The sequence below is a fragment of the Lutzomyia longipalpis genome, chromosome 1, assembly GCF_024334085.1.
Source record: "Lutzomyia longipalpis isolate SR_M1_2022 chromosome 1, ASM2433408v1".
NCBI classification, from domain to species: domain Eukaryota; kingdom Metazoa; phylum Arthropoda; class Insecta; order Diptera; family Psychodidae; genus Lutzomyia; species Lutzomyia longipalpis.
Genome location: NC_074707.1, coordinates 33,390,570 through 33,413,448, shown reverse-complemented (window position 1 = coordinate 33,413,448; position 22,879 = coordinate 33,390,570). Strand labels below are relative to the sequence as shown.

The following is a 22,879-nucleotide window of genomic DNA, read 5'->3' as shown; positions in this document are numbered from 1 at the left end:
ACTTTAAATTCTAATTCCCCATTTGTGAGATTTTTCTCACAGTGATACGCGAGGTTTTCTCAATAGTATTGCGCCGATCATGCCTCCCAAAGCGAACGACACTTACACGCATGACTTCGCCATGAGGGGCAAACAGACCTTATTTTCCCCGCGAAATGTGTAAATTGTCGTAGATGTGTGTCCTACTATACAATACAGCTTTCAAAGTTATGTCCACACATCACAAAATGAACAATAACTGTTGTTAACTCTTTGCGCATATTCGCATGTGATTCATGTGAAAGCTCCCGAAATCTTCTTATCCTCATTGCCACGAATTTTGCATTTTTCATCTTCTTGACAATGAATTGATTTTCATTATTAATAATTTTTTTGATTAGGGGCTACGACTTAAACTTACCTTGAACTTTTAATTGTTCTTGAACTCGTTGAATTTGAAGGAATAACGATTTATTAAATTACTAGTCAACCCGAGCCCCCAATCACGTGTGAGCAAACTCCATTTTAAGCTATAAAAGGGGGGCGTATATTAGTAGGGGGATGAATAATACGGTATATACCCCGAATAATTCTAAAAATAAAAAAATCCCGTTATTTGACCCTTCAGCAGGTAGAAAATGGGAAAAAATCAATCTTTCTGTGGGGGCGCTATAAAGGGGGGTTGGGGCGGAATCCCTTATGGCGCTTGCAACTCGTATTGACCTCCTCTACCCCCATACCAAATTTCATCAAAATCGGCCCAGCCGTTTAGGAGGAGTTCATGTGCCACAAACAAACAAACAAATAAATTTACAAACTTTTCAGCTTTATATATTAAGATTTCTTCGTCATGTCAATTAGGAAGCTTTTTTGAGTTATTTTTTAATTATTCTGTTTCTTTGAAAGATCTTATAAGACTTTGCTTGATCCTTAGTGATTTACAATTTAGGGATCGTTTCTGTTAAATATCCTTTCGTTTCTTCTTTCAGAATTTAAGAACTCCAAGATTTTTGGTATTCTGTATAAAATTTTAGATGATTTTGAAAGCTTTCATTTTTCTAAATCTCATTAAAAACAAAATAAATTAAATTTTTAAAGAGTTTTTTGAAACACTTTTGTGCAGAAAATCTCATATTTTCCTATTATTGTATAACAAATAGAACGATTTATTAAAGAATTCTCTCTCGAAATCTTACAAAAACTTTTAAACTCCAAGAAAATATTTTTAACAGAATCGACCCCATATGGTTCAAAACCGTCTGAATGAGGATATTTTCCTTGATTATACATAGACTTGTTATTAAATTCTAATGATTGTCTTTTAATAAGAATGGGATAAAAGGGCGTTAAAAACAGGTAATTAACTACTTTTAATTCAACAATTTATTAAGTTTTATTGATTAGGCAGACAATAAAAAATATTTTCCGTTTATCAATGGTTTGTGAAGTTTTTGAATAATAAATTTTTTATTCAACTTTTTCCAACCTTTTCGATTTGTTATGAGTCCTAACGGGGTAATTCTTAACTGATGCTAAATTCCTTCTGTCCGAGATTAATGCTTTGTTTAATCCGACGATTAAATTAGAATGAAATTAAATATTTAAAAAAAAAACTACAATAACAAAATTCTTTTTTTTTTCCTTTAAAATGTTGCGGGAGAAAAATTAAGAATACTTACGTTTCAGCCACGAACAATTATTAATAAAGAAAAAAATCACAATTTTTTAAGAGAGAAACTTAAAAATTTAAGTTTTTAATGAATTTTTACAAATTTAATTTCAAAGAAAAATAGGGGAGACCGGGGCTAATAAAGTCACTTAAGGGTTTGGAAAAAGCTTAAAATATCATATTTCCTATCTAGATAGAACAAAATGATCTGAGAAAGAGTTGTAGGGCAGTAAATTTCCTAAAGAAATGAGCTAAACATTTCGCTTTATCCATTTGGGAAATATGATATTTTGAGCTTTTTCTAAACCCTTAAGTGACTTTTTTAACCCCGCTCTCCCCTAAAGAGAATTTTACAAAAAAAATGGAAAAAAAGCAAAATTTAGGATGGTTGTCTTGGAGCTGATGCCGTGGCGATGATCAGGAGAAGAGAGATCGGTGATCCAACGCAATTATTATTTGGGGTCTCGACTCTAAGATTTCTCTATTCAAAGAGAATCGAGAGCTGCCCAAATTGCTTTTTTTTGGGTTTTTCTGAATTCATTTAAAATTTGAATGCTAGTGCAACAAGAACAAGACTTTACGTTTTTCAGAACATAAGATTTTCCCAGCAAATTCTTAAAGATATTTTTTTTTTATAAAACAAGTAAAGAAATAAATCTAAAAAAGAAGATAACACCTTTTAAAAATTTTTTAAACGAAATATAAAGAAACACAGCTAAAATCTTAAATTCCTGAATATCTATAAAACTTCTGAAAGAATATGATGAAATGATCTGACTAAAGTCAACAACAGACCAGTAATGAAGACAGGAACACCATAGAAAGCATTAATTAAAAAATATTTAGAACGAATCCTTTCCTGATCTTTTCCAACAGCAAATATCGTGAAAAATATGTAACAGAAAAACCAACAAGAAAATCCTCAAGGACCAAGATAAAAGAAGAAAAAAACTGATTTCAGGGAATCCTTTTTGAATGTTATATTATTCACCAGAGAAAAAATCAAAATGTTCTCACATTACGATTTTGCATTGGGTCCCCTGCGCCTTCCGAAGGATTGGACGACATTCACGAAGCGCCTATTGTACTGGATCCTCCTCTTGGCACGTCCTGTCTTCTTCTTTTTCTTTTCCTGCTTATCCACCTTTGGAGTCTGCCCCTTGACTTTGCCTGCACGAGCCAGGGAACCGTGAACTTTGCCTCCGAGAAGGGCCAAGTTGAGGTCCAATTCACAGGAAGTCAGAGAAGAAACTTGGTCATCGCTGCTCAGGGGAGTTCCCTCGCAGGCCAAGCTGATGTTTTCGCATTCTTCATTGTACAGAATGGCCAATTTTGCCTGAAAATAGATTAAGAAGGAATTAATTTCTTGAGAAGATTGAATAATAATTTGTGGAAGATTCTCGTTTTATTTGTTTGATGTTCCTATATTGGAGATCAAATACTTTGAAACCCAATTCAAACACATCATATTTTCCTCTTGCAGAAGAGAATAATTTGGAAAGCCACTAAAACACACCCGAAGGCTACATTAGCAGCTTGCTGGTATTCTGCTGGAGTCTTACTCCCGGAAGAATCTCCGGATGCATAGAAACCTAACCTCACAAAACGTCAACATTACTTTTTTTCTTGTGTAAATCAATTTACCTTCAATTCTCCAATTGTCTCGCTGATTTCAGCATCAAGGATGTGAGTTTGCTCGCCACGAATGTAGAGCTGCATGATGAGTCTGGAATTTGGAGTGAGAAAATAGTTTTTTGAGAAACTTCCACACGTGCAATTGAGCCGAGTATTTGAGTTGATTTTTTTGTGCAAATTCAGCCTCAAGCAAGCAAAAATTTACACTAAATAGAAACTAGGAATGCTAAGGAATAGAAATTGAGCAGAATTATGACTAAATCTCATCAAAAACTGCTGAAAATGAGGAAAAAATGTAATTCACGCACCTTTCTTTTTGACAACAACACACGAAAGGAAAAGTCAACCTTCAAGTGACACGGAGCGCCCTCACTTTTCATATGGTGACTAATCCCAGAAGTTCTGATCATTTAATCGATTAATAAAATTTGAACTAAACGAACTTTTTTTTTTGCATTTCGACAAAATTCGTGATTTTCGTGTTTTTTTCCCAAATTTGTGGGCATAAAACGCATTTTTTGGGCTCCTAGGGACTTACGGGTGCTCTGGGAGCCTCGGGGAGCTCCTCCGTGTGGAATTTGGGGCCCGCGGAAATTTTGACGGTTGGGTTACAAATTTGAAAATTTTGACGGTTGGGGATTTTACACTCACTTTTTTTTTCTGGAAATGCATTTTCGCGAACTTTTCAAACCAATGCAATGATGCCATTCGACGCGGCGTCGCTTCCTGATTGCAAAAACTTACGTCCGGCCGGAAAACTCGGCGGAAAACGCGAGAAAATTGCGAAAAACTGAATGTGTGAGGGAGACGGATAGCTGTGAAATACATCCGTCACATTTTCTCTTCAAGAAAATGTACGAAAAAAGGCGCCAAATTCAAAAAGTAGTCAAAAAAACATGAAAATTATTTGGGGGCGCTATGAAGGGGGGCTCTGGGGGGAAAATGAATGTTGTTGTTGAAAACCGCCTGGTGCCAGTAGCCTCTGTACCAAATTTCATCGCGATCGGACAAACGGTGTAGAAATGCATAGCTGTACTTATTTATTTTAAAAATTATTATCTATCATTTTTATTCTATTTCAATAATTTCTTCAGTTTTAATTAATATTTTACTCTTTTTCTCATCAACTTCGTCACTTTTGTCATTGGGCCTCTTCTTTTTGTTCATTTCCCGCCTCTCCTTGACTTTGGCATTGTAGATTTTCTCGAGATTTTTCACTTGATCACTGGAAATTGTCCAATCTGGCATAAATTGGGGCTCAAAGGTTGTTGGGTCACTTTCAGGGGAATATTCAAGCAGTTCAAGTCCCAATTTCTTCAGTACTCGCACCATAATATCATCCACATACGTTGAAATGATCAAATCAGCTTTTTTGTCCTACAAAGAAGGATTTCTTTTTTTACTTTCAATCCTGTTTTTGGGGGGATTTATGGTCAAATCTTACATGCTTTGTTGGCTGGAGATTACAGATGACAACCTTCCCTCCTTGTTTCTTATTCTTAATCGGCAGATTCCCACTCGGGACGATCTGGAGGGTGGTTCCAAGGCAAATATTGAGATCTGCGAGGGTAGATTCCATGTAGGAGATATCAAGATCCTTCTCCGGTAGTCCATCCTCCCAATCGAGGATTGTGTCAATGAGGCGCCCCCCACGGCATGGTCGTGAATTCGCAGCACCCTTGCAGATGCCTCCGGTCTCCTTCTGACCCACCGTGGGGGCGGGAGTGTTGCGAACAAACTGTCTGTGGCACTTGTTGCACTGCTCCACGTACATATTCCCATGCAGTTCAGCGAGGAATTGTCGCTGCAGCCCCGAACGCAGATGCAGCCCATCAATATTCTGGCTGACAATGTACTTCACATGCCCGGATTCCACGAGAGCCTTCAGTGCCATGTGAGTCTTCGTGGGAATGGCTTCGTTGAAGGAAACATTCATTGTGGGCTTCAATCCTTTGCGTTCCAGGGTCCACACTCCATTGGGGCTCCTGCAATTTCACAGAAAACCTCATTTTCTGGATAACTTTCCAGGAAAGTAAAGAAATACCGAAAGTCCGGAATGCCTGCTGCTGTTGAAATCCCAGCTCCTGTGTGCACGACAACCCTCTCCGATGCTAGAATCATCTTTGCTAGCTGTTCGCATTTCTCCTTGATAGCCTCTTCATCCTCAAATCGCTGGAAATTTAGGAAAATTAAAGTTTTTTAGCACCTTCTTTTAGGACAAACTGTGTTGAAAGTTGTAAACAATGTTCCAAACTTGACGTTTTTTACCTCCGGGACACCGAGAACTCCTTTATTTTCATATGGTGATAGTCCATCTGCATAATTACAGGACATAGCACTAATAGAGAACTGCTAAAACCCACAAAAACCTTAAAAACAATTAAGAAAATTAATCAAAACCGCCAATGTTTTGTATTCCGCCCAATAAAATGTTGCTGCTGTCGATTTATAGGAATTCCGCAGACATTTCATAGGAACAATTCACCCAGGCGAGACATCAAATTAATTTATTTATTTTTTCAGGGAAAAACTCATTTTTGCGACTTGGGCCTACGCGGGAAATGCTCCGGGGGCCCCCGAGGAGCATCAGTAAAAATTTGAGCGCGAAATTCGCCGGATTAAAAAAACCATTTTGTACGACTTTTTCCGGCGAGAATTTTGAGTGTTTTGAACTGGGGACGCCAATCGACGCGGCGTCGCTTCCTGATTACAAAAAAGGTAATTTCCCTGGGAAATTCGGCGGAAAACGCGAGAAAATTGCGAGAAACTAAAAAAGACGATCAAGTGTTAACTTATCGAATTTTGCACATTTGAAAAATTCAAAAGTTCCCATAACGGACATGTTTCACCATAAATAAATGACATTTAGCTGTCAAAACTCTTCGAACGCCATCATATTGAGAACGCGTCAAAAAATGTAAAATTTTCCTGTGAAAATTCGTGATTTTCGACGTTAATTGCACACGCCGTGAAATCGTAGTGATCGCAAGCGGTTGCGTGCGTGCAAGTGGTGTGGATTGTGGTGGAAATTGGTGAGGATTGCGCGGGAGACAAGTGCGGAAAAGTGACATTGGGGAGGGAAAGAATGTAAATGTCAGAATCCTTTTTTTCCTGGATTTTTCCAAGTGTTTTTCCCAAGTTTTCACGGTGAATTAGCAGGAAAATGTGTGAACAAACAAAGGCATATGACGATGGGGATATTGTGTGGGTGAAATTGAGCAATTGCTGGTGGCCGGGAGAAGTTTGCGAGGAGGCCCGTCTTCCCGCTGATTTGGTAGCCTCCCTCAAGAAGTAAGCGCCCTGAAGCCGTGTAGGGATGGAAAATTTCATGAAATTTATTTTGAAATGTTTCATAATAAATTCTAAATATTTATTAAATTGTAGAATTTGTGCTTAAAATGTTTTTTAATTAGTTTGTGAAATCTATTAAATTGTTAACATTGAAAAATATTGTTTTTTTGTCACAAAATTTTATCCATAAATTCAAAGTTTCACAAGAAGTTCGATGAAACATTGAAACTTTCATGAAATCTTCCAACATAATTTTTCCTATTGGCATATTGAACTTATTGAAAATTTTCTTTTTCCCATCTTTTAGGCCACTTGCTGTTGTAAAATTCTTCCAGGAAGATTCCTAGTAAGTCCACAAGATCTTTAGCAATTCCAACAATGTTCTAAATCAATTAAAATCTTTTGTTTTTTCAGTGAATACGTGAAGAATATAAATAACATCTTCAAGTATCAATGTAGTCGCAAAATGGAATTTATCCGGAAAGGATTGGGTAAGACCAACAAAGCAAATTGATTTCTTGACTCTCAACTAATGAATTTATCTTCTCTTCTTTGGCAGAACTTCACAAAACGAAGCGCAAGTACATGGAAAAGTTCCCTGCAGACGTGGGGACGGCTGAAAAGTTAACGGGAGGTGATGTGGACATTGTTAAGACGATGCAAATGTCTCCGCAGAAGAGTAGTCCATCCGTGTGGTCGGATGTTTTTGCAGATACAAAGGCAAAAAAGGGGAAGAAGACACCAACAATACTGAGCCCCCTGAAGAAGGGACGACGATCACTGAAATCCCCACGGAAGACTACACCGCCGCTGACAAAAACCTTCCTCGGGAAGGCACGAGAGCACGAAGTTCGCTTCCTCGGTGGGTCATCCACATCAACGAGGACAAGTACAGACAGCTCATCAGGACTCTACAAATGCCACGCGTGTCCCTTTTCCTGCAATCGCATTAATGTCATTGTTTTACATTCAAAAACTCACACAACTGAGGCAGGAAGTTGCCAAACAAAACAACCAACAACAACAACAACAACACCCAAGTCAAAAACCCCTAAACGTGCCACACCGAAAATTCCCACTGCCTCCCCGGAAATCCCATCGGAAGATGAAACCCCTAAAGTGGTGCAAAGGAAGCCCCGGACACGGACTCCAGTTGTGAGAGCACCACCAAAGAAACGAGGGAAGCGCAAACTCTCCGAAACGGTGGATGAGAGCCCCGCAGAGGTGGTGCAGGAAGTGGAGAAGCCAGAGGTGAAAATATCCCCGGAAGTGAAGCAACCGGTGAAGAAGAGAAAGACAGATTTGGAGTGGAAGAATGAATTATTAGCTGATTGGAGTGAAGATGAGGAGCCGGGAGAGTCATCGGAGAGTAATCTTTCGCAGGAGAAGGATCAAAAAGAAGAATCCCCGGAGAAGGTTCAACCCCCGGCGGCGGAAGCAGTTGTTGCAAAGAAGGTGCCTGTTGTGGAGGAGAAGAAGGAAGAAGTCAAGTCCACACCCATTAAGTATCGGAATATCCCGAAGAAAGATCGAAGGGATATTGTTTTGGAGTCCGGAGAACTCTTGGAGGTTAATCGACCGACTATTTCGGCTGTTTCAGCCCCAATTCCGGACACAGTGCCTCAGAAGGTGCCAGTTGATGCTGGTAAAGTTGAAATGCCATCTCCTGCTGCTCCTCCCGTAGAACCAAGCATTGAGATGCCCACAAGACGTTCATCGCGACGAAAGGCAAAGGTATCCACGTCTGAGGATGAAGATTCGTGGAAAGGAGGACGTCCATCGTCGCCCAAGAAATCCACAGAGAAGCAAACAAAAGAGAATCCCCAAAGGGAAAGTCCCAAAAAGGAGATTCCGGAAGCAAAAGCAACAGATGGGGATTCCGCAGCAGCAGCAGCAGTGATCGATAGCCCGCCAAAGACAATCTCATGCTTTGATTTCCAAGAGGATGAAGAAGACGTTGTGCTGGATTCAATAACAAAGCACCGACAGAAGAAACTCCATGCAAGTGATCAAAGTAGCGGCAGCCGGAAGAGTTGGGAGCTGTCCAAGGAGGTAGACAGTGCGCGAGATGAGAAACTAAATTCAGACATTGAGAGTCTTCTCAAGGCAACAATCCTCCCACGAATTCCCGATGCCCCAAAGACGTTTAAATATGACCCAGAGGCAGAACAAAAGGAGACGACACAGCGGGAAATAGCTCTGCCACCAAAGGAGCGCGGGAAGAGGATTTTCAAGTCAAAGAATCGCAGTAAATCCAATTCATCCGAAGTGGAGGAGGACAAAAAGTCACCAAGAGGAAAGTCCAGCAGAGAGTCAACGGAGGATGAGAAACAATCAAATAAAGGGCATTCACCGTCAAAGGATCCCACGGAGAGTGATCTCCAGATTGCACAGACACTCATTAATCTCCCCGATCACACACCCCCATTGCCCACAGTCAAGGAGACGGGAAATTCGCGAAAGAATGATTTTGATTTTAGCGCCAGCAAGGAGACAAATGCAGCGGAAGTTCTCATGAATTTGGGTAATCTCACGGAGACACGAACATCACCCACAAAGCACGAGGAGAAAAAGTCAAAGGGCGCTGGGAATCGGGAGTACAGCTCTTCCGGGAAGAGTTGCCCCCCTGCGCAGACAAAGATCAAACTGCCGGACAATGTAACGGTGACAAAGGTGGTGAAGCCACCGCAATCGTCGCCCAATCACACAAAGAACCTCACGGAAGGACGTCAAGTTGATGGGCAGTCAGAGAATTCAGAGAGGGTGAAACTGAAGAAGGTTGTACCGAAGAAACGTAAACCAAATATCGATGTTACGGAGGAAATTGTCCTTCACAAGGCACCTGAGCCGAAAACTGTTGTCACGGTGAGTTTATTTTTCTTTCGTTTGTTTTTGAAATTATTTCTGTATATGCTTTTTGCAATGGAAAGTTGTTGGATTGGGCTTAAATTTCGTATGAGCTCACTAACAAGCCTTAATTAATGTTTAGAAATAAAAAGTATGAAAAAACAAAAAAAAAATTAAAAATTAAATTTTTAAGAAGATTTCTAACGTTAAAAAGAATCGTCAAACTAAAACAAAAACTTTAAGATAAATTATTAAGCTTTAAAAAGATAAACGTCAAACATTAGAAAATAACGATAAACTTTCCGACAGGCGCTTAAAAAATAAACGTCAAATGATAGATAAATGTCAAACCAGAAAAACTGTCCGACTGTGTAAGCGGCTGTCTGTCCGTTCATTTAGAAATAAATTAATGAAGGAGTCTTTTTACGTTCAAAAAATTTCTCAAACTTTTAATTAAAACTTATAAAAAATCGTTAAACTAAAAAAAAATGTCTAACGTTAAAGAAACGTCAAAAATTTAAATATGAGCTTTAGAAGGTAAACGTCAAAAATTCTAAAAGTGTCAAGAGTCAAAAAAAACGTAAACTGCAACAAAATTAATGTCAAACTTTAGAAAAGAAACGATTAACTTTACGACAAGTGCTTAAGTAAATATACGTTAAACATTTGAAAATAAGCATTCAGTGTTAGTTAAGAAATGTTAAACGCTAAAAAGGAGACGTCAAATGTTTGAAAAGAAATGTTTATCTTTATTTAAGAAGTGCCCATCCTTAGAAAATAAACTTGAAACGTTAGAAAAGAAAGGATAAACGTCAAAAGATTGGAAAAAATCGTCAAACGATTGAAAAGAAAACTCAAAAAGATATTAGAAAAAAAGCATTCATTGAGAGTTAATAAACGTCAAATATTATTATGAAAAAAATTATTCAATATTAGAAAACAAACTTAAAACTTCACGGAAAGAAAAATTTGTTAAAATGTTGTTAAATGTTGTTACTGCTGCTGCTTTGCTTCCATGTAAATTTCAACAAAATGTAGTTGAAATGAGGTTCTCACTAAAAAGTTGTTAAAATTTGGTCAAATGTAGATATCATTTGTTGTTAAAAATTGCATTTATCTACAAATGTTGGTTCGGATAACCAAATTTTATCTCCTTTTATCCTCTCTGTATTTCAACGTACATTTGGGTTTCATGAATAAATTTGTGTTATTTTGGTAAACTTTTATGTAATTTCTCACCGGTAAAATATTTTTGCAAAAAGACTTAATGATTTTTTCTTCAAGAAATGAAATTTAAAAAAAATAATTGGACAATTTTTCTCAAACAAAATATAAATTATTGAAAAAAAAGCCAAATTAAAAGTTAAAAAAGTCTCTTTATAAGCTTTTTTGCTATTTTTATGGCGCTGCCGATGTGAAAGATCATAAATATGGCAGAAATTATTCTCTTATTAAAATTATCAAATTGATATAATTTTTCAGAAAAGTAATTTTTTTTTAATTATAATTCTAATTTTTTTAAATATGTATTAAAATAATATTTATTAAGGATAATCGCTAAATTCTTTGGTTTTTCAGAAAAAGTAATAAATTAGTGACAGATTTAAACTAAATAAGACGATACGCAATTCGTCTGAATTTTCTTTTGTAGAATAGATCTTGGTTTTACTAACACACACTCGATAAATTCTAGGGGAGACGGAGCAAAAAGTCAGTGAAAAATTTTCAATTGTCAATTTCTCCCTGCTGATAAGAATTTATACAACTTGACTGTTTTTGTCCCGGTCGTCTCCTTTACACAATTTTGTGGGTAATTTTGGGAACAATTTCATGGAAATTATCCACTTAAAAAATGAGAATATTTGCTTTCAAAAATCGGTATTCAGCGTAAAATACAATTTTATAACAACTTTTGACGTGCGGCGTAGTTAAACGCTGTTTTCAGAAGATTAGCGCGCTGATTCTCTTTTTCTTAGCAACTTATAACAACTTTTCAGCAAAATGTAGTTAAAATGAGATAAATTCGTGAATTTATACACATTTGTGGTTAAAAATGACCAAAAGTTATCAACAATGATATAGTTTTAGAAATTTAACTACATTTGACCAAATTTTACAAACTTTTGTGCAAATTTCTAACAAATTTTTCTTTCCGTGTTTAATAACTAAACGTCAAACGTTAGAATTGCTCAAATTGTCAAAAACTTCTACAATTTGAATGGAGTAACCGTTAATTTGGTTCAGAAATATCAATCTTCGTCTTCTTCGGCTCAAATTTTAGGGTTACCACCGTTACCACCTCTAGGGGTTTAACCCGGAGACTTCGGGTTTAGGATGAATTTCTCCGGGTCATACGGTGTTAATTTTTTTGTTTTAATTTTTGGCAGTATGTATCAGAAAACTAAAAAAATCGGAAATTGAAATAGACTCTGTAATTTAGGAAGTTTCGATTTTTTTAGCTAAAGGAAAATCGTCTCAAGTCAGATCTGAGTTTTTTTCTAAACCAGAACAAACTTCTTTAAGCTAGACAATAGTTTTCTTCAAACTAGGTTTAAATTTTGAAAGTCAGTCCTAAGATTTTTAAGTAAGTCCTTTGTTGTAGACTAGACTCACTAGACTTCAGTTTTTCTAAGGTTATGCCGTTAAGACTTCAAGGTTAGATCAGGCTGAACTGAGGCTAAATGCGTCCTAAAAGTCTGACCTAAAGGAATTAAGGTTCGGCTTAAAAAAAAAGGGCCTGGCTTAATAAACAGCCTAACTTTTTTTGAGCTTCAAATATCGTTCATTAAGAGTTTTTGACTCCATTTTTCAAGTAAAATTTCTGCTAAATCTTCCTCATTTTTTAAATTTTTTTGTGGCTTTTTCTTTTCATCTCTTTCCTTTAGGTTCCATCACCAGCTGCATCTCCAAAGAAGATCATCAAGATAAAGTCCCAGATGAAGTCCCCAACGCAACCAGCATGCCCCAAAACGGAGGAGAGTGTCTTTGATATATCAAATATGCCAATAGTCCTCACGGATGATGTCCTTCCCGTGAGGACAGTTGAGAAGTACTCAGTCATTGTGCCCGAAGGCAAAACAAGCGCAACCACGTCAAAGAGTCCAACAACAACAACAACGAGCAATGGACGTGAACAGGGGCGTGTGTTGAAGGGTGAAGAGGTGGTGGTGAGTAGTAAGTCGGCGCTTGTGAAGAGAATTAAATTGTTGGGGAATCAGAAGGAGCGAAGTGGCAGCAGTAGCCCTGAAGTGGGTAGTTCAGCTGTTCACAAATTGGCAACTGAGAGAAGACTGATAAAGCTACCGCCGAAGAAGGAGGAGAGGAAGTTGCCAACAACGAGTATTGGTGTTGGTAGTACAGTTGTCCTTGTGCCACAGAGCAAAGTTCCCGGACAACCACTCTCCCCCACGAAGATTATCTACTCAAGTGGGAGCTTTAGCACCGCAGCAACCACGTCAGCTGCCGCAAATCCTCCTGTGACACTCAAAATATCCAAACCACAGGTAATTCAGGGGAAATCTGGTGGACAAATAGTGATCACGAGCAAGGGGAAGGTGATCACGAAGCAGAGTGATATGATAACGACAACAGCGTCAAAAGTCACGGAAGTGTCGACAACATTCAAAATGGCTGAAGGTTCCAAAATGTCGGCAAATCCGGCAAAGTTGATCATAAAGTCTCCCGCGAAGATTCACGTTCAATCGCAGGAGATCATCTACAAGCCCCCCAAGGAGATCGCAGCAGCAAAGACAACGGCGAGCCTTCAGCCGCCAAAGGCAGTGGAAGTTGTGGGGAAGGCTGATGGGGAATCTCAGAAGAAGGTTTTGAGGCGAATTAAGAGGCCACGAAGGCTTGAGATTGTTGATCACACTGCCAGTCATTCGGGTACAAATACTCAAACAATTGTCGTGCAGGAAGTCCCCCCGTTGGCACCAATTACCACGGAAAGTCTCACGAGTAACTGCGTGAAGAAGGTGGTGTCCACAGCGGCGTCAGATGATGCAGCAACGACGCTCCGACTGAAGACATCAGCTCCCAAATCACCGGTTAAGAGCAACAAGCAAACGGTGCGTAATTTGAACTACGATTTCCTTTATTTCCCATAAGAAGCATCAGAACCGTCCATTTCATTAATCAATAATTCTATTTTAGTTTCTCTTGAAAAAATCCTTTTCTCATTATTTTCTTTTCAAAAATTTCTCTCCAATGAATTGTTATTTCTTTGAATTAATTTTCAAGATAAATTTGCAGAAATCAAATGAAAAAATTCATGTAGAAAACAAAATGAAATTTATTTGTCAAAAAATGAATAAATAAAGACCCCTGGGATGCAATTTCCCTTGATTTTCCGGGTTTTTCTTCCAAGACTTTAATGCAAATTAAATTGGCAAAAAGGACACATTCTTCGTCATTTCTTTCACATTTCTTCTGTTCCTGGCTGTTGCTGATTTTCAAAAGAATAAAAAAACTTCAAGAAATCTTCCAGAATAGATCCTGAAAATTAATGATCCTCGACGAATGCTCTATCCAGGAATATTCTATCCTTGTGGTCCTCCAGGTTTTTTTTTATTTTATCTATTATTCATTTATTTATTCTTTTTAAATTGCAAATAATATTGCAGGATCCTAAGATTGAATTCAATCAAGGTCTCAAATTTTGAGAAAAATCTTTTAAAAGAAAGTTAAGATTTAATGTTTTTGAGGTCATAATACAATAACTAGGGTCCTAACTCTGAATTTTAATTTAATTATAGTTTGAATTGAAAGATTCAAGGTCCTAAATTCAGATTTTAATTTCTGTTTTTACATTCATTTTTAATTTTTCTTTAAGGGTCCTAATTTTCACTTTTGGGTCTGAATTTTAGACTTGTGTGTGTGACCTTAAATTTAAAGGTCTGAATTTAAAATTTATATATCTCTGATTTGTATTAAATTACAAGGTCCTTAAAAAGTTTAAGGGTCCTAATTTTTTTATTCATGGATCTGACTTTAAGACTTAAAGTTCTAAATTTAAAATTGATGTGTCTGAATAGAAAATAAACAAGATTCGAATTTGAGATTTGATAATCAGATCCTAAAACTTTAGGGTCCTAAATTAGAACCCTCAATAAGGGTCTTTACACAGCTCATTTGTGAGTCTATGTAAAAATATTTTCTGAAAATGTAAACTTGAAGCTTTAGCCCTTGGAGGATTTTTCTGGCCATTGTTGCCAATTAAACAATTAAATTATATTGAGTTATTTTGATAACTTCTTTATTTATTGTGTGGGTAAGTTCAATTACTTTAAATTCGTTGAAAGAAAACTTGGAAAAATATTACCTTTTTGAGAGAAAATTAAGTTCTAAGTTTGATGTTAGAAATACCGAATCCTCCAAGGATTAAAAAAGAAAAGTTGATCTTAATCTAACGTTTCAGGGTCTTAAAATTATTTAATTTCAAATCATTTATTAATTGATTAAATTATTTTTCAATCACGCTAGTTACATTTTTCATTTTTCCTTTTCTATTTTTTTGTTATTATTTATAATTTAAATTTTGAAATTCTGACTCAAGAAAATTTTTATAAAATTCCAATCTTTAAGGTTCTAAGCGTTCTAAGTATATTTTGGTTACTTTTCTACTTTTTTTTGGGACTAACAATAAATTTTTAAAAGAATTCCATTTAACTTTTAATCTTAAAGGAATTAAAAATAATTTTCAAAAAAGTATAAAAATTCAAAATAAAAATAAGTACAAAATTTCCCCGGATGACAACCCTCGGATTAATCCCACTCGAAGGTTTCATTTTGTGGCTTGAAAAAATGCATTTTGGGAACAAAACTGTAAATGGATGCTCTCACTCTCTATATTGCAGCAGGAGAAGATTGAGAGTGGCAGCAGTGTGAAGGCTGGTAGTGGGAGCACAGATGTGACACGCGCTGTTGCTGCAACGAGGGAAAAATCCGAGAAGGTTACAATGGCAGCTGAGGGTCCAGGACTCTGTCCGAGCCTGCCCAATCCCGAGAGTACATCGAACATTCAGGATAGTCAATTGCTAGCAATTCCCGGAGAGTCATTCGGTGGCCCAGCAAATTCCTTCTTCCTCTGCACCCTGGAAAATGGGACATTCACACCGATTGACAATCAACCGCTTTACTTGGATGCATCCAATCAGCTCGTCCCGCATCCTCCGGAAGCATCAGCAGCAGGTGGTGGTGAGAGTGATGCTGAGCAGCAGGGACAAGATGCCATAGTTGAGCTTCAGGAGAGTGATCAAATTGTCGTTGAGAGTGACGTTGTGTCGTCCGACGGGGCGGAGACAAAGTATGTCCTGAGCACGGGCAATGGGCAGCAAATATTGCTGGATCAGCAGAGTCTCCTGGCCATTGCAGCGGGCGATATGCAGCGACTTGTGACACCTGAGGGGCAAGAGTTGATCCTTCAGGGATCCTCGCAGGATATTTTGTCCTCAATTACGCTGAATCAGACCGAATTGGGCATTCTCACGGATGGGCAGCAAATTATTGTTCCCGACGGGATGGCCAATTCACCGAATCAGGACATTCTGGCAGCTGCCCTAGCGGGAACCGAAGTCTTCCCGCAGGACAATCTCATTGCTGATGTTCCCCAGATTCCAGCTGCAAATCCGGTGAGTTTATTTATTTTTTAATGTTTTAAATGAATTTTAAAAATTTTTATTCCCGGATTTATTCAATTCAGGGTCTCAACTAAATATTGAGAAAAATCTTTTAAAAGAAAGTTAAAATTTCATTTTTTGGGGTCCTAATACAATAACTAGGCTCCTAACTCTAAATTTTTTATTTAATTTTAGTTTTAATCTGGTTTTTCTGGTTTTACATTTATCTTTAGTTTTTCTTTAAGGGTCCTTTAGTTTTTTTTTTTACTTGAGGCTTATGTCTTGAATTTATCTATTTTTCGCTGAAGAGTTTTTTTTGGGTTTGAATCACGAGTTTTAAGTCCTTGAAAATCCTTTTCCTTTCACATTTTCCTTAATTTCCTTTCTTTCATTTGAATTTCAATAATGTTCATTTTTGGCTTAATTTTAACAATTTTTGTACCAGCTTTCGCTTCAAAATATTTTTGAAAGTTTTGTTGCGTCGTACCTATGTAAAATTTGGCGCATTAACAAGGAATTTTCAAAAAATCACAAAGCTTTTTTTTTCTTTAAAATATTATAAAACTTGTTAAAAATCGTCTCGAGGCTCAGAACTTCATCAGATATCAGATGAACGAGAAATTTCTCGTGCGGTGCAGTACGGTGAGGTTTCCGTGACTGATTGTTCGATCAGAAGTTCATCTTTAGAATAATTATTGAACTTCGAATAACTTTGATTCGGGTGAAAGAACACAAATACCTCTTCGCGTGGCCACTGCAGGAGTTTTTCATCCATCTGTTGAAGTATTTAAGTCGCGAATTTATGTTTTTTTTACACAATGAAGAAGTAGTGAGAACTAAGTTATAGGTCTTCTAACTCCATAATTTTCTAGCACATTTTCCCTAATTTTCATCTAATTGTCATTCAAATTGCTATAATGTTAAATTTTTGCTTCATTTTTAGGAAAAATCTAAGAGAATTTTAATATTTACCCCTTCCCTTTGAAACGTTTTTGCAAATTTTGTTCCGTCGTTCCTATGTAAACTTAGTCACATCATCATGGAATCCCAATTTTTTTTATTCTTTTAAAATGTCATAAAACTTCTTAAAAACCATAATTTAATTTGAATTCTTCAAATTCTTTTATACTGCAGGCTCAAGTGTCGGAGACGAATGCAGTTCTAACGCAACCACCAATCATGTCAACGCTAGAAGTGCCCACAAAAACGGAAAAAATTGCCCCGAAAGTTACGCTTGAAAGTGGATTTTCAGCACAAAATCTGGACGATAGTTTAGCTGTGATTGGGGTAAAGGGGCACCAGACAAATGTCCCTACATCCCTTGAGTTGCCCATCACAGTGACAAATCCGGCAATTGCACCGAAAACAACGAAGTCCCCAATGAGTCTCACCTCAATCTATTTGCCACCTGTGACGACGACTGCATCGCAAATTTCTCCATCAATTCCCATTGTTGAGGAGATTTTTTCAGCGGCTAATAATGTGTTGGATCTGTATCAGGCTGGTGGGGAGGAGGATGAAGATCAGGCGACGAAGGAAGTTGAAGTTGAGACGACGGAAAAGGTTGCTGCGGTGGAGGCGCTTGATGAGGATATAATTGAGGAGACAGCGGTGGATGAGACATCAGGTGAGGTGGATTCCATCAATGGGAATGACATTGTTCCCGTAACTCCGGAATCACTGACAAATCACGAAGAGAATCCCACGGAGATGTCCTTCAACGAAGACGATGGGAATAGTTCGCATTCAAGTGAAATTCCCATTCAACCAGATTTGATTTTGCGTCCGGAAGACTTCACGCAGGACGATCCAAGCGATACGCCAATGGTGGGGGAGGAAGAGTGTGAGGCAACGGTGTCGCATCTCCTTGAGAATCTAACGACAACAAACTCCGTAGCAGCGGGATGTGCTGATTCTATGAATCAGAACTCATCTTGTGGGAATAACAGAGAATCCACCGAGGATATGAGCTAATGTGGAATAATGTTCGTTTCTTCTTTGCTGCTGGGTGAGCTGGTGCAGAGAACTTGTGCAAATATGTAAGTCGGACAAAGAGGAAATTCAAAAAGGATTCATTACTTGGTAATTTTATTCTAAAAAATATTATTTTTCATGGAAGAATAATTTGCCCAAAGGGCAGAACAGCTTATTCTCCCCCCAAGAAACTCCCTCGTCTGCATAAAAAAATCTATCAGTGGACCTTCTTTTGAGTATAGAATTTAGGTGTGGCGATAGTGAGAAGAAGCCCCCAAGGTATATAAATAGTTGTAGATTTATCGTACACCCCTTCCCTCCCTCCCCCCCCAAACTCTACTACATATTGCTATGTATAATGTAAAGTTACAAAAAAATGCCCAATGAAAAAAAATACACAGAATTTTAAAAGTTTAACAAACATTGGACAACTCTTTAAGTTTAATTTATATTTTAAAAAAGAAAATTAAAAAGAAAAAATTAGGAATTTTTGCATGAAAGAAATGCCCTCAATTTGAATTATTGTAATTTATTTTACAAGGAAAAAGAATGAAAATTTTTACATTAGATATCCCCATTCTTCTATTAAAAAAAAACAATTACAAGTTAGTAGAAATTATTTCTTTTGGAGAAAAATAACAAAGAAATAAAAAAGCTATAAATTGATAAAAAATCACTCGAGATAAAAAAAACTCCAAATGATAGTGAATTACACAATATAGTTTTTATGTGACAGTCTATTTTTGGTTAGAAAGAATATATATATTCATTGATTATTCAAACATACAAAAAAAATGTAACCATTTATAAGAAAAATAAAGTAAATTTTAAATAAGAAATAACTAATAAATCTAAATGGGATTTTTATTGACTTGAGGGTAACTCCCTCAGTAACCTCTGATCCTCAGCCTCATAGCTAATGTGGACGCGACTGCGTCAAAAAATTGACGTACTTATCAAAGCTTTCAACTCTTATCCGGGCTTTTCTCAGTGGCTGAAAATGGGTGAATTTCTGAAATTTAAATTTCTTAAGAAAATTCACCCATGAAGAAGGCCCGGAGAAGGGTTGAAAGCTTTGGGAAGTACGTTTATTTTTTGAACAAAATTTTCTAACCCTGTCGAGGACCGGAAGAGCTCTCCAATGCTTTCTGCTATACTATCTTGCCTCTCTTTCTCTCCCATCGTCTAATTCACCTCTACTTGCTCTTTTTAGCTCTCTCTTTTTCTTATTCTCTAATAGTTGACGTTTATTTTAACACTCGGAGGACTTTACTGGTACTTGCTACCAATTTGAACCCAAAAATCGTCACAAAATAAAATCTATTGGACCTATCTCGATGAATTTAGCATCTATGTGTAGGGAATTTTAATTACTTTAAGATAGCAGAAAGAAAATCTCGAGAAAAGTCTTTTCTTTGGAAGATAATTGAGGTCAAAGTCAGAATCCAACGTGGAGGATCAAATTGGTAATAACTACCAGTCAAAATCTTATACATTTTTGCCATAGTTTTGAGGTTATGTTTCCCCATAATTCCCAAATGAGAGTACTCTTGTTCACTTTTCCTCGGTAAAAATCATTAATGTGGACTAATTTTATTGCCGGAAGTGACTAAAAAGTTACTTTAAGAATCAAAATTTGTGATGATTTAGGCGCAATAATAAATTATGTAAAATTGTAGCTAAAAAAGTCATGTGAATTGGCAATTTTTCATAGATTCGACGCTTTTCAGTGACGATTTTCTCAATTAAATATTTAGTAATTAGGTGTAGGAATGCTTCAAAGAGATTGAGAATTAGTGAAACTTTCGATCCTTGTTCAATAAACTGATCAATAATTAATTATTGAGCATATTTTATCAACTGGTACTTATTACCAATTTGATCCTCCGCGTTGTGCCAAATGTTGGGTCCTCCAAGTGTTAATTAACTATTTCTATTAGAATTTTTTGACAGTTTTAATTCTAACGTTCAACGTTTTTTTAACAGTTGTATGTACTATTTAAAGCTTTTGACAGTTTGTTGAATTTTTTCTTTTCATACCTATTTATTGGTTTTTTCATAGCTTCTTCTTCTTCTTCTTCTTAAATTTTTAGGGCCGGACGTCATTTCGACATCCACACAGCCTTTTCATAGCTTGCAGTAGAATTTTTTGACAATTTGTTAATTTCTGACGTTCAACGGGTTCAACGTTATTTTTGACAGTTGTAATATAAGTTTCTGACAGCTTGGTTTTTAAACGTTTTTTTTTTTATAGAACTTGGTACGGATATTTACATGGCGAGATTGGGATGAAAAACCAATTAATAAAAACGGAAATAAATCCAAATATTTGACATTTTGTTCAATTTTTTTAAGAATTCTAACAATTGATTTTTCTTTAAACGTTTTTTAACAGTTGAAATAAAAGCTTTTGAGTCTTTTCAATTCTAACGATTGACGTTTCTTTTTCAATCTTCTATTATTCACTATTTTGAAACGTGAAACGTTAGTAAATTATTTTGCTTTTTACTGTCTCTTGACAATTCTTTACGAAGTTTTAACCATTTTGTTATCATTTGAAAATCATTTTTCAATTTTCTTTTATGTCATTTTTAGCCTAGAAATAGGTCTGATCTCTAATAAAAAAAAAACAAAATTGCCTGAGTTTTAGGAATATTTAGGCATTCAAACACCTTTCTTGGCTACGCCCCTGTCCTGATAAAATTAACTTTAAGCCTTCATAAAACTATCCACGATTAATTTGATTTTGATTGTTTTTAAAGGAGTCTATTCACGTGTGATGAACTGATTCAAAAAAGTTGACAAGAAGAATGTTTTATAGTTCTTTTTAATTTATTTTATTTTTGGTATAATTTCTAAGCTTATAGAACCCTAGAAATCCTAGAATTGAATGCAACAAGTAGCCTTTTACTAGATAATTTGAAAAGTCTTCTTTATGCAATTTTCCCAATTTTCCCCTCCTCGAAAGTACCTGATGAAGAGCAAAATAAATTCCTCAAAACGTCACAAAAATGACAAAAACGTTTAAAAGATTCAAAAAACTTTTATTGCATCCAATTTCTTTGCATTTTCCGACTGTTTGAGATCGTCCTCGTACTTTTTCTTTGACACGTACGACGCATTGGAAATTAGAAGATCCATCGCTCCCTGAACTTTGAGGCATCCATACGTCACAGTCTCCTCCTGCTTGAGCCTCTTGACTAAGCCATTGAATTGATTCAGTATGTCCTTCGGGAATGTGTCCATTGTGTCTTCGTAGACGTCCAAGAGGATATTGACGGCATCGAGGAGGACACGTGTGAAGCGATAATCACTGATGTAGCGATTGCAGAAGCTCAGCAGCTGTGCCAGGGATTTATGGGAGCGTCCGGAGAAGGCTCTTGCCAGGCCTTTCCGGCGTATTAGCTCATGCATGACGGATACAGTGAGGTGGGGAAATTTGGTCACACAGCGGTGTGTGAGGCAACAATCCAGCGCCTTGGAGTACTCATAAGTTCGCAGGTATCTGTCCACTTGTTCCTGAACCATTTTCTTATGTTCCGGAACAACCTCATCCACGTGTTCTGTGGCAATTTTCCACTTTTTCTCGTCTATTTGTTCCTCATTCTTCTCGTCCTTTTCACTCTCCATCCTGCGGATTGACACCAATCCATCCACCATCCCTGCCACGAGGGTTTCATCATCAGCTGAAATTCCCAGACTTAGAACACTATTGGGGTAGTTAATGCTGTGAACACACTCATAGTTGGACACATCATAGATCTTTAGGGTGTGATCGAGACTCCCAGAGAGGAGGCGTCGTCCTCCATTGGCCAACTTGAGGCACGTCACTGTCTTGTGATGATGCGCAAGGCGAGTCAGGAGCTTCCCACCACCCATGGCGTCCCACACCTTGATATCCGTCCCACCGGCACTCACAAAGATCCCCCCACTCGGGAGGTACAGCACAGACTCCACGGGACTTTCGTGATTCACCTCCAGGACACTTCCGGAAGCCACTCTGGTGTCGTGCATTCGAATTTTGTGATCATATCCAGCTGAAATGAGTAGATTCGGTGACACGGGGCTCGTGCATCCCGCTCGTACGTAGTCAGTGTGTCCATCAATGTCACAAACTACCTTTTCCGTGGACAAATCCCACACTTTGACCATTTTATCATCCGAAAAGCTACAAATGTGCACGGAATCCTGCGTGAAGGCTGCCCGATGGACGGCACCCTTGTGCCCCTTGAACAGCCTGAGAATATTCTTGCTGGACACATCGAAGAGCTTCACGAGACCCTCCTCATCACCGGCCACAAGGAGTTTCCCATCATTCCGGAACGTTCCTCCGTAGGCACTCTCCTGGAAGCGCGACAGATTCTTCACCACTAACTTAGTGATGGGATTGTAGATTTGTACGCGCACTGAGCACGTTACGGCAAAGTAGTAGGGCTCCATGGGGCTAAAATCAACATAGTCAATTGTCCCGAATTCCTTCACGAGCACTGGAACCTGCGGAAAGAAGCCCATGAAAGCATTCCGGGGAATTTGTTTGTGGACAAAAAAATCAGACTTACCCCCAATCGGCGCCAGTAAAGGTGGTCAGGAGTTGCTTTAGCATCCTTGCTGACTGTGTAGTAACGGGAATTTATGGGCTTGAAAAACGACATCTCAGGAAATCCTCAGAGAAGCAAACAAATGAGACGAGAAAAACATGTGTTGTGAAAATCCGCGCAGATCTACCCTAACCTCATTTGTGTGAAGTTTTTAGTTGGTTGAAAGCGCCAAATTCAAATTGTTTGTGAAAAATCGCAGCAAAAAGGCTATTTTCAGTTAATTTTTAGTGTTTATAAGCAAAAATTATGTAATTTATGTTTATGCTGTA

The 22,879-nt window shown here is 37.5% G+C and overlaps 5 protein-coding genes across 6 annotated transcripts in view; 2 read left to right on the top strand and 3 right to left on the bottom strand.

The window, feature by feature from the left end:
- Positions 1 to 22,879, top strand: part of LOC129786050 (putative fatty acyl-CoA reductase CG5065) — an 824,046-nt gene that overhangs the window by 262,504 nt on the left and 538,663 nt on the right. The window lies entirely within an intron of this gene.
- LOC129786179 (FAU ubiquitin-like and ribosomal protein S30) lies at positions 2,604 to 3,633 on the bottom strand. The gene is made up of 3 exons (XM_055821027.1): positions 3,592 to 3,633; positions 3,293 to 3,374; positions 2,604 to 2,984 (listed from the first exon to the last, which is right to left on the bottom strand). The coding sequence occupies exons 2-3, from the start codon at positions 3,365 to 3,367 to the stop codon at positions 2,667 to 2,669; spliced, it is 393 nt and encodes a 130-aa protein (XP_055677002.1). The 5' UTR covers positions 3,368 to 3,374; positions 3,592 to 3,633; the 3' UTR covers positions 2,604 to 2,666.
- LOC129786113 (NAD-dependent protein deacetylase Sirt6) lies at positions 4,307 to 5,731 on the bottom strand. The gene is made up of 4 exons (XM_055820934.1): positions 5,552 to 5,731; positions 5,328 to 5,455; positions 4,728 to 5,268; positions 4,307 to 4,660 (listed from the first exon to the last, which is right to left on the bottom strand). The coding sequence occupies exons 1-4, from the start codon at positions 5,615 to 5,617 to the stop codon at positions 4,352 to 4,354; spliced, it is 1,044 nt and encodes a 347-aa protein (XP_055676909.1). The 5' UTR covers positions 5,618 to 5,731; the 3' UTR covers positions 4,307 to 4,351.
- Positions 6,157 to 18,868, top strand: LOC129785942 (titin homolog). 2 transcript variants are annotated; one of them, XM_055820611.1, is made up of 7 exons: positions 6,157 to 6,574; positions 6,882 to 6,920; positions 6,989 to 7,065; positions 7,134 to 9,439; positions 12,307 to 13,488; positions 15,277 to 16,050; positions 17,173 to 18,868. In XM_055820611.1, exons 1-7 carry the CDS (start codon positions 6,447 to 6,449, stop codon positions 18,010 to 18,012), a joined length of 5,346 nt encoding a protein of 1,781 aa, XP_055676586.1. In that variant the 5' UTR covers positions 6,157 to 6,446; the 3' UTR covers positions 18,013 to 18,868. The 2 variants fall into 2 exon arrangements, with proteins under 2 accessions (XP_055676586.1, XP_055676587.1); XM_055820612.1 differs by having other exon boundaries at positions 6,163 to 6,574; positions 15,280 to 16,050.
- Positions 21,036 to 22,759, bottom strand: LOC129786055 (U3 small nucleolar RNA-associated protein 15 homolog). Its single transcript, XM_055820853.1, has 2 exons — positions 22,572 to 22,759; positions 21,036 to 22,506 (listed from the first exon to the last, which is right to left on the bottom strand). Exons 1-2 carry the CDS (start codon positions 22,662 to 22,664, stop codon positions 21,046 to 21,048), a joined length of 1,554 nt encoding a protein of 517 aa, XP_055676828.1. The 5' UTR covers positions 22,665 to 22,759; the 3' UTR covers positions 21,036 to 21,045.

Excerpts from the sequence above, each read along its gene's own strand:
- LOC129786179 (XM_055821027.1), bottom strand. The coding sequence starts at position 3,367 with ATGCAGCTCTACATTCGTGGCGAGCAAACTCACATCCTTGATGCTGAA. Across the intron at positions 2,985-3,292 it reads AGACAATTGGAGAATTGAAG|GCAAAATTGGCCATTCTGTA; the intron begins GTAAATTGATTT and ends ATCTATTTTCAG.
- LOC129786113 (XM_055820934.1), bottom strand. The coding sequence starts at position 5,617 with ATGTCCTGTAATTATGCAGATGGACTATCACCATATGAAAATAAAGGA. Across the intron at positions 5,456-5,551 it reads GAGTTCTCGGTGTCCCGGAG|CGATTTGAGGATGAAGAGGC; the intron begins GTAAAAAACGTC and ends CTAAATTTCCAG. Across the intron at positions 4,661-4,727 it reads ATCTCCAGCCAACAAAGCAT|GACAAAAAAGCTGATTTGAT; the intron begins GTAAGATTTGAC and ends CCTTCTTTGTAG.
- LOC129785942 (XM_055820611.1), top strand. The coding sequence starts at position 6,447 with ATGTGTGAACAAACAAAGGCATATGACGATGGGGATATTGTGTGGGTG. Across the intron at positions 9,440-12,306 it reads AGCCGAAAACTGTTGTCACG|GTTCCATCACCAGCTGCATC; the intron begins GTGAGTTTATTT and ends TCTTTCCTTTAG. Across the intron at positions 13,489-15,276 it reads TTAAGAGCAACAAGCAAACG|CAGGAGAAGATTGAGAGTGG; the intron begins GTGCGTAATTTG and ends TCTATATTGCAG.
- LOC129786055 (XM_055820853.1), bottom strand. The coding sequence starts at position 22,664 with ATGTCGTTTTTCAAGCCCATAAATTCCCGTTACTACACAGTCAGCAAG. Across the intron at positions 22,507-22,571 it reads TTTACTGGCGCCGATTGGGG|GTTCCAGTGCTCGTGAAGGA; the intron begins GTAAGTCTGATT and ends TTCTTTCCGCAG.